Source organism: Octodon degus, unplaced genomic scaffold (assembly GCF_000260255.1).
Source record: "Octodon degus isolate 3935 unplaced genomic scaffold, OctDeg1.0 scaffold00219, whole genome shotgun sequence".
In the NCBI taxonomy this organism is placed as follows: domain Eukaryota; kingdom Metazoa; phylum Chordata; class Mammalia; order Rodentia; family Octodontidae; genus Octodon; species Octodon degus.
Window position 1 is genome coordinate 2,956,319 of NW_004524795.1, and position 14,098 is coordinate 2,970,416.

Sequence of the window (14,098 nt, forward strand, 5' to 3'; positions counted from 1 at the left end):
GCACAGGGACCACGATTTGATCCCCAGCACAACATGCTGGGCCATTCCAGCCTCCAGGGTGAGTTGAGGTGAGTTGAGCAGGCCAGGAGAAAAAAAGAAGGAAAGAAGGGAGGAAGGAAGGAAGGAAGGAAGGAAGGAAGGAGAGAGAGAGAGAGAGAGAGAGAGAGAGAGAGAGAGAGAGAGAGATTAGATAGGGCTAAGTATACTCTTTAGAGAGTGCTCCAGGTTTATGGAGTATTATTTGTGGTGATGAAAAAAGTTCATTTCATGTTCCAGAGAACAGAGTAAACAGGCAAATGTGTAACACAGAGAAAGAGATGGGATTGGGCCAGCGAGATAGCTTAGTGGATTGAGCACCTGCCTATGCAGCCACAAGGACTGGGATTCAATCCCTGGTACCACATGCTGGGCCAGCCCCACCCCCAGGCACGCTGTGTGGGCCCCAGAACCTGGTGTGGTGGCTCACGCCTGTAATCCCAGCACTGAGGAGACTGAAAACAGGAATATCACTATGAGAACGAGCTGCCTAGTGAAACTCTATACCACATACGAGAGAGAGAGAGAGAGAGAGAGAGAGAGAGAGAGAGAGAGAGATGGGATTTAGAGAATGGAGTCACAGTGTCCTCAAAGAGACTGAGAGGAGAAAAAGCACACTGTGTGGAGGTCCAGGCAGTTACTGTAATTCCAGGTGACACTTGGAACATCTGAAGAGCAGGAAGGAAAGTTGGAAAGGGAGAAATGAGCGACAGACAGCTGAGGTGAGGAGATAAAAGCTGCAGCATAAAATAACACAAAGGTGAGAGGCTTGCTCATGACCTAGAAGGTGCCTTGATGACCTCAGCGCTGCACACAGAAGGATGCTGCAAGCTGCCCTTGCACACCGTGACACGCCCCCATAACAGTCCAGTTGGTTCTGTGGTGAGGTAGGGAGAGTCTCATCTGTCTTCTCCTTTCTCGATGTTTCCAAGATCCACTTCTTCTCAGGCTCATGGTCCTGCCTCAGCCTAGATGGATGCATCTGACCCTAGCTGGCTCTGCAACGCTAGGCTTTGCCCTCACCGACTTCCATCTGTGATTTTCAAACTAACCTTAAGTGTTTCTTTCTGCGTAACCTTCTCTTACTAATAAAGAAAATAAATAGGCTCTTTTGTCAATAAAAACATCGCAAAAGCCCTCTAATAATCTCAGAAGCTTTTATCCTGGTATTTTCTCTGGAATTAGTTATCTCCCCCAGTTTTAAAGCTGACATCAAATATATTGCCAGGTAGGATTTATAGAGTTTAATAAAAGTATTTCTTGGATTCCTCTCAGTTGAATCTATAACTATTTCTCAGTTCAAAAAGTCATATTGTGGTTGTCCTGTTCACTTGACTGAGAATCCATACATTTTATTTCTGTGTTTAAAAGAAATATCCAATATTAGCAGATTTTTTCAAAACCTCTCTTGTACAAGTATCATTTTATTTCCTCTGAGAATAAATATTTTGAGTATGAATTTTTATCCATTTTATTTCTTTTAATTTCTCATCTACTTCACCTTCCTAGAAAAATTACTTGATGATGCCTTTGGGATAAACCTTTGTATAATCCTTTTATCTAAAAAATGATGTATAATTCCCCTAAACTTTATTGGATTGAGCTAATAGCTGCTATGTAAGCAGAATTGGTCTTCTATATTAAGGCCATTTTTTTGTGTTAAATTTTCTTTGGCTTTGGAGATCAACTTGTGGGGATGGGCCTTGCTTTAAAGGTATGATTATGGTATCTTGTTTTTATGGTCATTCCTTTACTTTGTCTTTAACAGCAGCTCAATTTATCAAGATACATACAATAAAACATTTACACTCATGCAACTGAGCCCTTCAGCTTTGCCTCTTCCCTCTCTTAACTCTAATTTATATAAAATAATCCAAAATTTTTTCTATATATTGGGAATAATAAGACAGTTATTATTAATAATAGTGATTATTAGTTGTTAATAATAGTTATTAATAGCTAATAGAGATATGATTATATTTATTATTAACACTAAGAAGTTGATATAGAGTAAAATACAGAAAACTAGCAAATTCTGCCCCTCCAGGCCATGGCTCCTCCTAATGCTCCAGGAAACAAACATTAAGAGTACAAAGCAAGCCAGAGGGGCCCAACCAGGTGCTCCTTCTTGGGCCTTTTCAACACCACAACTTTGTAGATTAGGAGGCTGCAAATGGGAGCCACACAGGAGAGCACCAGCACCCCACTGCTTTGCAAGGATGTGGAGCTGCACATTTCCAAGGATCATTAGATAATACAGATCAGGGCCAGAGAGATAACTCAGAAGACTAAGCACCTGCTTACGCAAGCACAGGGATCTAGATTCAGTCCCCAGCACCACATGCCACATCGGCCCTGCCCCTGGGTGCACTGAGCTGGCCACGGTGTCTGGGCGTGGTAGTGCACACCTGCAAATCCGGTGCTGGGGAGGCTGAAAACAGGAGAATCATCACTACAAATCTGAGCTGCATAGTGAGACCCTGTGCCAAATACATAAACAACACAGATTATTAGATTCCAGAAATGATTATAATAATTCCATACTATTTTAGGAAGAAAACTCGGATATACTTTCAACAATCGGAACTTTCACAATGTGTCATTGGGGCAAGGACAGGAGGTTGTGGCTGAGGCGGCACTGGACCTGGCTGCCAAGCACGGCCACTGGGTTATTCTCCAGGTATGTGCCCTCTGCCCTGATCTTGGGTACTCCTCATGCCTTGTCTACTTGGCTTCACCTTAGAATCTTTGTGCACTCCCACCTGTCACACAGCCTGTCCCTCATGGCCCTGCCTGCTTCCCATCCTTAGCTTCTTTCTTCCCAGAACTCCTTATTCACACATCCTCTTCCCCTGTCCACTCCAGTCACTCTTCTTCCCACTCACCTGCTCTATTCTCTTTGTGATGTAAGTAGATCTACCCATGAAAGGAGATGGCTTCCACTTTGATGCCCGTTCAAGAAGGTGGTTGGGCCCATAGCCATGCATCCTTGTAGCTTCCGTCCTAACAGTGTTGTGGGCTTTCCTCTGCTGTGCTTTTCTACTGTGTTATATCTTTGGGGTTACATGTGTAATGGAAACACAGAAGCCACTCCAACCTCTTCACTGAAAAGTCATATTGATGTTTGGAGAACTGGAACATCCACTGATGGTAATTTCTCCAAACAGTTACAAGAGGGGAAAAGTCACAAGCCTTTTTACAGAGCCTGGTTCCTTCATCATCCTGCATGCAACTTGCACGGGGCTATGGCAGACTAAGTGGCTTTCTCCTCTTGTCTCTGATAGCACTCTGCAATCACTTCTATCCGAGTGTCACTCATTGCTGTGTTGACATGATTTGTTACACGATTTATCCTTCACTAGATTTCCTTAGTGATGCTCCTTATTCACCTTTTCTCATCAGACTCACTACCTTACACCTGATAGATGCTCAATAAAAGCCTATTGGACCCAAGGGCTGGGACATGCCTATAATCCTAGCGTATTCAAGGAACAGGGAGATTGCAAGTTCCAGGTCAGCTTGGGCAATTTACTGAGACTCTCACTAAGGGATAAAGATTAATTTAAAAGCAACTGGAGGTGTAGCATAATAGTAGAGCATTTCTCTAGCATGTCTGAAGCCCTGGATTCAATCTTCAGTACTAAAAGAAAAAAAAAAACTACTGGCTAACAGAATCAACAAAGAAATTAAAGAAAGATTAAGTGAAAAACTCAGTCATTCTCATCTCAAACTGACTTTTCATTACCAAGAATTTTGTCTCCCGATTACTCATTGCACCACATCTTACTGTTGAATCTTATCCTTAATTATTTTGTTGTAAGCCTAGCAACGAAGGGATCTTTGGTTCCCTGGGACTACTTTTCAGGAAGCAGCAGAAATCCCAAGAGCAAAGACAGCATCAGTTGGATTCCCTGCTTTCTCCCACAGGCTCGCAGCTGTGGCCCCAACCCCATGCTAGGCACTAGTGTCTTGGGGGACTAGCCACTCTGCCTGGACATTGGAGCATTTCTGGCACTGTGGTCCTGGCTCTCAAGGGCCCACGCAGTGAGTAGAGTTTCCGCCCATAGCACATGCTGACCACCCAGGAACCCCACATTTTCTGCTGATGTGGCTTCTGAGGGCTCTTACAGATTTAGTTCAAAGGTGCCTCTTTAGTTCCCAGTGATGAGGCATTTTCATGGATAGCTGTTCTGATGAGCACCACACAATCTGGATCCCTTCCTATCCTCCTGAGTGAAGCATCTGATTGTGCAATAGATAAGATCTGTCCACACTTCACTGACAGATGTAAAAGATCTCTGCTCTGCTCATTCGTGATATCACCTGAGACTTGTGGCTGCCTTGTTTTTTAAGAATTACTTGATATGCTGAACTAGACGGAAGTGGAATCTTATGAAACAGTGTTTCTAGGCCTAAGAACCTGAGAGTCTGGGGGGGAGGAAAACCAAAATTCATACTATGCCTTTTTCAAGATTTTCAATGATCTCCATAAGTGTATGGCTCTGAGAATCCTGTGATATAAATATCTCATTCAATCCAGACTTTCCCAACTGGATCTAACATCTGTTACAGAACCCCGTGGCACACTTGGTGAAAACCTGTAGAAGGACCCTCATGAGAAAGATGTTTCTCATAAGCTGGATGTAAGACCGAGACTCAGTCTGTGCTGCTCTTCCTAACTCGCTGTAATTGCTGTGGCTGTGTTTCTCAGGCCTAGCCTTTGGAAATCCAGACCTACAAACCTAGCAGGACAAATTCAAGTCCTTGAATCCATCCCAGGATTCTATTCCTAGGCAATAGAAGTTCTTTCTCCCAGTACAGTACAGCCCTGCTTTCCCCTGCCCTCCCCAACAGCAGAAGTTGGAGTCCTCAAGCAGCAGAATTACTTGTGACTTGTTGGTGCTGCTAGGTAACAGGAACCCTGGCTTTCAGCATAGCCCCCTAAACTGTCTGCTTTAATAGAGTGATTATAAATGAGTTCTTCAACAAATCTTCATTTCAGTTGCCCACTAACTCTTGCAAAGCACTTTACAGTATACAAAGCCCTATTTCATATCCATTTGCTTTTAGTTATTTTCAGTAACTGTGAAATAACAATGCCAAACATTATTGTTATTTCTCTTTCCATAGAAGAGGAAACAGTATTCAGAAACCAAATTACTGTGGTCCTAGTAGTGTGCTTTGTGCTAATCTGTGTGTTTAAGGCTCTGTAAACCTACTTCCCCAAGTAATGATTGAGGAGCTTTTATTTACATATCACAATGAAACATACTGCAAGGAAAACCAGTGACTGTAGACACCAAAGTCAAAGGTATATTGTTAACATTCCTTTTAATGGTAAGATATAAAGGTAAGACTTGATGGAAATACAGACAGATAAATAAGAATCACATTTTAGGGTAAATACAAAGGGCTCAATATCAGACAGAAGAGCTTCAGTTGGAGTAGGGAACCATTGTGACTCTCGTGAGCAGTAATGACTATATTTTAGGAAGATAAGTTTGGCAAAAATCAACAAAGTAGTTTATAGTGGGAGAGAGACAACTCAAGAAATCTAGCTAGGAGTTTAAATCAGCATCTTTCAATATCCAACATGGATTCAAATTACTGGAGAATGGCGTTAAAATGTGATGACTGGGTAGATCTGGGTGGGACCTACAATCCTCCACTGCTCACCAAATGCCAGGTACCATGTCCAGAGCACTAGCCTGCATTCCTTCTGACTCTCAAGGGTTCTATTAATCCAAGCATTGAGTAGTGGGGAAGTGGACGAGGAAGCAACCATGAATTGGACTCCCCACGTGGAATCTCAAAGTGGCATTGATATCACCTAAGTACTAGTCAGAAATGCAAATGCTTGGGTTGCACTCTTGACCTATGGAATCAAGTGGTGGCACAATTGAACCTATGGAAATTCTGGGCTGGGTACAATCTGTGCTTTAGCAAGTTCTCCAGGGGTCCCTTATGGACATTCAAGTTTGAGCTCACTATGCTAAAATAATTTGGGGGTCACCAAGTGGTCAGTTTTAGTTTGCAGAGTAGTACTTGGTCTCTATAACTGGGCATCCTAAGATACCTTTTGTGATGTGGTTTAAGACATTTCTGAAAAGAATTCAGTTCCACAACAATATGAGTGTACCTCATGCCTCTGCACACTTAACTATATAGCATAAAAATGATTGAGATTGCACATTTTATCTTATATCTACCTTACCACATTTTTAATAACCATGTGAAACTAAGACCAAGCCCCCCCACACACACACACACACTGCTTTCAGAGAACTGCTTACTGCTAACAGAGCTAAATAGATCTTATATGGGGATTGCTTCTTTCCCACCAGAATATCCACCTGGTTGCCAAGTGGCTCAGCACCCTGGAGAAGAAGCTGGAGGAACACAGCGAGAACAGCCACCCAGAGTTCAGGGTCTTCATCAGTGCTGAGCCTGCACCCTCCCCTGAGGGTCACATCATCCCTCAGGGAATTCTGGAGAACTCCATTAAGATCACCAATGAGCCCCCCACGGGTATGCATGCCAACCTGCACAAAGCCCTGGACAATTTCACTCAGGTACTGCCTGGGGGGGAAGGGAAGTGGAAACCTGCACCTCACATAGAGCTGCTTCAAACTGGTATCTGGATGTGGGTGGGACACCAGGTGGGCTATACCACAGTGCTGATAGAGGTGAAATATGCTCACTGTGCAGCTGACCTCTACCCAGTGTCCACTTGGTGCAGCCCAACCCCCACTTACTAGAGGCAGCTGTAGGAATCAAGTGTAGGCCCTTTTTTGGCAAGAGATGCTCAGGAACTTTCTGTAAGTCTACTGTTAACTAATATTCCACGATGGAGAAGGGCATATGGCTATAAGACTAATTGACATGACATACCCAGTCACATATTTATTGGCTAAGCAGCCTGTCTTTAAGCATGGGGATGATGCTTTCTTTCTGATGGTATTACCTGCTATTTATGTGAATCTTGAGTACCAAGGGGTCAAATTATCCAGGCTCAGGTCCTGGGAAATGGGAACGTGCACAAGATTTCTCTGTTTTGAGCTTAAAAGCAAATGGGGAACATGTGGCAGTCAGTCTCCAAAGATTTTGTGGACTTCATGATGCCTGCACAGCCCAACTCAGAGTGGGAAGCATTTGCTTCTAGAAGATTCTAGAAGCAAAAGGGTAGTCCAGTATCCTTTTTTCCACTACCCTTTGGAACCTGACTCTAAAATCCATGCTATATGATAAATCTGTATATCTTTTTTTTTTTTTTTTTTTTTTTTGCGGAACCAGGGATTGAACTCAGGCCTTTGTGCTTGCCAGGGAAGCACTTATTCCACTGAGCCACCTCCCCACTGTATATCATTTAGAACACAGAATGGGGGACTGTCGCCAAGAGATTCAAGATATTTTGGCTTGAAGTTTTTGTTAAGAAACATCCTGTGTTGAGCTTAATCTTACTATCTGTCTGAATATCAAACATCTTAGGCATAACATGGAATAGCTCAACAGCTTAGGTTGTATGGTAATAGCAATAAGCTTCTCTTCTGGAGGGTTAACAACCTAAGTTTGCAGACCAAAAATTAGAGAAAAAGGTGGGCTGCAAGGACGGCCAACATTTTGGCCCTAGCCTTCCAAGGTCAGTGAAGACTCAGGACATAGGAGAACCTGTACTGTAATATCATGTAACTCAATTGTGTCCCAAATTTTCTGATCAAGGACATTATGGGGCCACAGAGGAAAGTGATTGATGATGTAGGGTGTGCCTAAGGAGAGTCACATGGAGAGAAAACATTCTCTCAGGCTTTCACAAGAGAGCACATTGGTCAAGCAATGGCAGTGACTCATCTACATGGCTGGCACTAACAAAGGCTCTATGAACTGTGGTACAGGGTTTCAGGATAAATCCTGAGGGGATATGACTGACCTTATCAGATACAGAAGCTACAATTCTTGTTATATTGGTCTTGCTTTATCTTGGTCCTAATCATCCAGCAGAAAAGTATAAAAACGAGGTATAAAAAGTAAAGCCATATTAATATGCTGAGCTGTAAAAGTCTCAAGTCAACAACTTCTGACATTGCCAGTCATATGGAAAACCCACTACTATTATGGATTACTGGACTATTTTGGAATATCTTGCTGAATTCACATACCTATAAAACTTAAATGACAAAACTAAACAAAAAAAGGGGATATAAATGAATGACCATTTTGTATCTGTATATTTAAAATAGGTAGGATATATATGCAGCTACATTCTCTTAATTCAATGAATAGAAAGATTTGTTCTAAAAGTGTTTGTAAACAGGGTATCATTCTGCATCTTGTACAATGAATAACCACTAAGAAAACAATATGCAATGTATTAATTATTGAAACTGTCCTACTAATTTTATTTGAAAATGTCTCATTGCTATTTGTTTCTCAATAAAATTATGGGGAAAAAAAAGAAAAGAAGCATCCTGTCTTTGCATCACAAGAAAAAAGGGGGCGTGCTCCCCTGTCTGGGGGCATCTCCTTTTCTTTCTTTTTTCTGTCTCCCCAGTTGGCCTTCATGAACCTCCAGGTATTCTGAACCAGAGTACAAAGGTGAAAACATAAATTTCCTAACTTTTATATTTTATGTAGGAAAAACACATATACTTAAGCTTTACATTTATAGCCTTCCTTCCAGGAGGCCTCAGCAGAGAAAGTTCTGCCCTAAAAGGCCTTGGGAGGTGATTTCATGTTCCTGTATTCCCACATAGGCTGACGTGTTCCGTGAAGCAGAAGCATCTTAAGTTCTACAACAGCCTGGGTAACTTAGCAAGACCTTGTTTCAAAATAATTTTTTAAAAAGATAGGGCTAAAAAAAATAAAAAATAAAAAGATAGGGCTGTAACTTGGTGATTAAGCACCCCTAGATTCAACTCTCAGCACTATAAAAGTAACCAACCAAACAAAGCATTGGGTCACACAACAATGTAAGTGCACATAATGTCACTAAACTGTACACCTAAAATGGTGATAATAGTAAATGTTATATCATGAGTATTTCAATACAATTTTTTTTAATTGAAAGGGGGATAAAAAGCATTAGGATGCTGTAAGGGAATGCCACAGAAAACACCCATGGCAAACCAACCATTCTCAGTGGCCCACCATCGAGGGCCCCAGGCAGAGGCAGGAAGGAGTAGCAGAGGCTTCACAGATCCTGTTCCCATCTTAGCATAGGATTGTTGTCTATAGCCACAACTGGCTTCACTGTCTCGGCAACCCATGAGCTGATGTTCTTGAGCTCTTTTCCATGCAAATCTTGATCCCTGGGCAACCGGGAAACATATCTCAAGAAATGCAGTCCCTTTCTAGTTGTCCCATCCCTACCACAGATGGTTTCTCTCACCATTTATGGCCACCCCCAGTGATTCCTTCTGAGAAAGGTAGATAGATGAAAGTATTTCTGGTTTGCAAAAGTTTTCATTAGAGGATGTTTGCAATACTTAATAATTACATTCTTCTTGGAGAACTGGAACACATTCAACATATGCATAGCACATCTTAAGCATTTTTGCTCCCCTTCCTTCCTCTCCCTCCAATTCTCAGCTTCTCTTCTCTTAACATAGGCTACCTTCCTGATCCTACAAGAGCTTGCCTTGCCCTATTCTGATTTCATGAGTTCCCCAGAGCAGAGGCCTTCACGGCATTCCCTCTGCCCCTTCAGCCCCATTTTTACCCTTGAAAGGATAAATTGCAGAACGGATCTCCTTTTAATTACTGCTTCCATGATAGCTGTGCTGTTCAGAGATGATTATTTTATTCTGACTTTCATGTGAGCACATCACTGTCAGCCAGTGTTGGCATTTTAATGTAAAATTTCTTGTCTTTATGCTTAAAGGCATTTTTCAGCGGGATCCAGTTTTTTAGAATGTGTAGGAAATAACAAATGAAGCATCCCACTTGCCTGTAGAGAAAAGCTCTATCCAGGAAACAGTTATTAAATTCTTGGCTGAGAAGACAATGGCTTTGTCCTCTGCCCATTCATACCCAACCCTTTGTAGCAAGTGTGGTATCCAGGGAAGGCATTCCTGGGACCCCTCTCGTAAGCCAGAGAGAGAGACTATGCCCTGGGCTCCCTGTGGGAAAGCCAGGCTTGCCAGAAGCTCACTCTGTCCCATCTCCTCTGGTGTTACTGCCCATGCAAGTCGTCAGAGGCCAATTCCTAGAACAAATGCTGGGAACTCCCATTTAGTGGGATCTCTAAGGGTGCTTCTCCAACTGCCACACCCTACTTCATCCTGGACAGAAAGTCTCATCCACAGGGAATTATTTTTCATTCCAAAGAATCCAGAAGCTCCCAGCCTATTATTCCTTTAAAATGCAGGCTGTTGTGCTCTGTGCCATCACCACCACTGCCCCTAACATCCGCCAAGCACCAGACCTTAAGCTTCTTCTTTCTTCTGTCTGTCCCTTCTTTGATCCCTTCTGGAGGAGCGTATCTCCCTCCCGCCCCACGCTCTGCAATTGGAAGCCACCCTGGGCTCTTGTTTCCTCAGTCCAGTGTCTCCTTACCCCTGCTCAGGTTGTGGGGAGAGGTGGGAGTGTGGGGGGCACGCCCTCCTCTATTTCTGTGGCTCTGCCTCATTTCAGCAGCTCCTCCAGCAGATGAGCCAGTGAGTGACTCCTTGTCACGTGGACCGTAATTATACCACTGAGGTTCCATAACTAACAAGAGATGCAGGCAACAAGGGAAGGTTTTGAGATGGGACTATGAGAGTCCCTACCCACACCCTGAGCACAGTGACACAAACAGAACTCTACGTTCCTATGACCCAGTGCCCTGTTTTCCTTAGCTATGCTAGGGAAACTAATTAGTACATCCACATGTACAAACTCAAACCATAAACCAAATCCATTATAATCTAAATCGAAACCTTAAAATGTTAAAAACATTACATCATAATGATACATTCATACCTATATTATGACTTGCAGCACAAGTCATAATTAATTAAATTTTTGGAGCAGCCTATATATCCAACCACAAATGAGTGGATAAAGAACATGCAGTATTTGTACACGCTGGAGTAGTACGCTGCCATCAAAAAGATAAACATGAGGCATTCACAGGAAAACGGACGCATCTTGAGACCACAATGTTCAGTGAAATAAATAAACATATAAGCTTAAATACTGCATATGTTCTCTCATATAAGAAGCTTAAAATATAAATATCATACAAAATAAAAGGCAATTGGAAACAGGGAGGGGCCGGGGAGATGGCTCCGTGGAATAAGCGCTTCCCTGGCAAGCACAAGGGCCTGAGTTCAATCCCTGGTTCCACCAAAAAAAAAAAAAAAAGAAAAAAGAAAAGAAAAGAAAAAAAAGAAAGAAAAAGAAACAGGGAGATCAATCTCTTGAATAAGCACAGTGGAGAGGAGAGAAAAAAATTGAGAAAGAAGTAAGATACATGTACCAACTCTTTATGATGAATGTAACCCTTATGTGCTGCAAACATATACCAATAAAAATAAATAGTTTTTAAAAAACTTAACTCAAATGTCCCTCCCTCACACCACCAAGCCTTGGTATAATCTTCAGTGTCACTGTAGTTCAAAGGCTAAGAACGGCAGACAGTGACTTTATTCAACATGAACACCAGTTGTAACTTCACCTGATTGCCCTGGAAAAGGGGAGATTCCACTGTCACTTCATACGATGCTTTTGTTTTTCTTTCAGGATACTCTGGACATGTGTTCCAAAGAGACAGAGTTTAAGAGCATCCTCTTTGCTCTTTGTTACTTCCACGCAGTGGTGGCAGAGAGACGAAAGTTTGGGCCCCAGGGATGGAATCGATCCTACCCCTTCAACAGCGGGGACCTCACCATCTCTGTGAATGTGCTCTACAATTTCCTGGAGGCCAATCCAAAGGTAAAAGGAAGGAGTGCCGGCCTGCTCTCAGGATGATGAGGCATTCCATCCAGATCAGGGTGTGTGTCGCAGAAAAGTTACATCCTACAGAGGCAGAATGTGGAGGTTCCTGCCAAGCCCAGTCCCACCTGAGGCCGAGAAATTTGCATGGAGGTCACAGCTAGGGAAACTCAGGAATCCAAATTAGTGGATTCATAGTCAGTGTGAATGAGTCCCGTGAGAATTTGTCCCACTGCCCCCAGGGAACCTATGTATTCACAGGATGACAGGTAGGCTGAAGATTAGCAGGAAGAGGTCTCACATTCCTGGATGTAAATTCCAAATTTTACTAGACACGGGTGTAGAACTTCTGTTGGGACTCACAGTGTGGTGCCTGGGGTATGAAAGTTTTTTCCAAAGTTGGAAAAAATTTTTTGCCATATCCCTTCTTCCTTTTGTAACTCCATTTCAGACAAAATCGGTGCTATGAGCACACTTCCATTTAAAAGAGTGTTCACATCGTCCAGGCTCTTCTAGTTCTTGGGCCAAAAATTGTGTCAGCAGGGACACACATTTCCTGGTGGGGAAAATCAGTAAGATCCACATGCCCTGAAAAACTCTTACTTCTCCAGCTCTGGAGTTCTGGGAAGCTACCCCTTATTTTGTTTGTTGATTTGACCCAAAAGGGTTCCCTCCCCTAAATCTTCCCTGCAGTGAACTATTGAACCATAATTCATCCAGTCTGAATTTTCAAAGTAGGCAATTAATTAGTCTTGTCACTAGTAGCAGAAAATCAGAAAAGTATTCCGGTCCCAACTTTTCTCCATCTGACACTTGCCTATTTCAACAACTTCTAGCAAGAGCCAGACTTCATGGTCACAGTTAGTGGCCATGAAAGAACCCTCACGCGTGTGAGGATTCCAGCACTTCCTTCTCCCCACTGTGTGCTGTAATTTTCTTTTAAGTATTTAATGAGCTCCCAAAACATGTCTCTCCTGCCAAAAACTGATGGTATAAAGATAAGACACTGCCCCTGATCTCAGACCCATCCCAACTGCGACTCATGCTCTGCCTGCCCACCAAGTCAGCTGCACTGCCACATGGAGATCCTCCTATAGCCTCTGTCCCCTCTCTCAGGTGCCCTACGATGACTTGCGCTACCTGTTTGGTGAGATCATGTATGGAGGCCATATCACAGATGACTGGGACAGGAGGCTCTGCAGAACTTATCTGGAAGAATTCATTAAACCAGAAATGTTAGAAGGGGAGCTGTCCCTGGCCCCAGGGTTCCCACACCCAGGCAACATGGACTACAATGGTTATCATCAGGTGAGGCTCCGTCCTGTGCTGAAATGAATGGCGTGATGACACCAGCGCACAAGGAACCCAGGCGTTCCTCCCAACACCCCGCACACCCAGGGTGTTCATGCTGCAACACACCTATGGGCTGCAGACAGGGCCCTGGGAAGAATCATCTGAAGAGCTGAGTTTCTGTCAACTGTGGTTTTCTTTTTTTTTTTTTTTTTTTTTTGCGGAACCAGGGATTGAACTCAGGCCCTTGCGCTTGCCAGGGAAGCGCTTATTCCACTGAGCCATCTCCCCAGCCCCCAGCTGTGGTTTCCTGTAGAAATTTTTCCTGTTTGACTTGGAAGACAGAATTTGTATCCTCAAATTAATGACAAAATCAAAGTTATAGAGATTGTTTTATTCTTAATGTTTGAATAATTCTGTTTGTCACTGTTTTCTACAAACACAGTCATTTGATTGTTTCTACTCAGGATACTGACAAAATCATTATTTGTGGAGAAAATTTCAGATAAGTATTTAATTAACTTTGGTAAAGTTGGTATCAGTGATTGTACATAACTTCGGAGAGAATGATCATGTGGCCAGATCACTCAGCCCTCCTACTCCATTAGTGACTATGAACACAGTCACACAGGTCTACATACAGAAAAAGAAAAATTATTCTTGGCAGGGAGAGTAATGTGCATCTCTAATCCCAGCAATTCAGGAAGCTGAGGTAGGAGGGTCCCAAGTTACAAGCCAGCTCCAGCAACTTATCTGTCCCAAAATAAAAATAAAAAAGGGCTGGAGTATAGCTCTGTGGTGGACAGTTTGCACAGCATGCCAAAGGCCTGAGTTCAAGCTTCAGTACAAGAAAGAAAGAGAG

At 42.9% G+C, this 14,098-nt stretch overlaps 1 protein-coding gene across 1 annotated transcript in view; it reads left to right on the forward strand.

Annotated features, from left to right (window-relative positions):
• Positions 1 to 14,098, forward strand: part of Dnah9 (dynein axonemal heavy chain 9) — a 433,197-nt gene that overhangs the window by 371,953 nt on the left and 47,146 nt on the right. The window contains exons 61-64 of the mRNA XM_023705424.1: positions 2,589 to 2,716; positions 6,381 to 6,608; positions 11,755 to 11,946; positions 13,063 to 13,254. Coding sequence (XP_023561192.1) covers positions 2,589 to 2,716; positions 6,381 to 6,608; positions 11,755 to 11,946; positions 13,063 to 13,254 — 740 coding nt within the window. The remainder of the gene's footprint in view (positions 1 to 2,588; positions 2,717 to 6,380; positions 6,609 to 11,754; positions 11,947 to 13,062; positions 13,255 to 14,098) is intronic.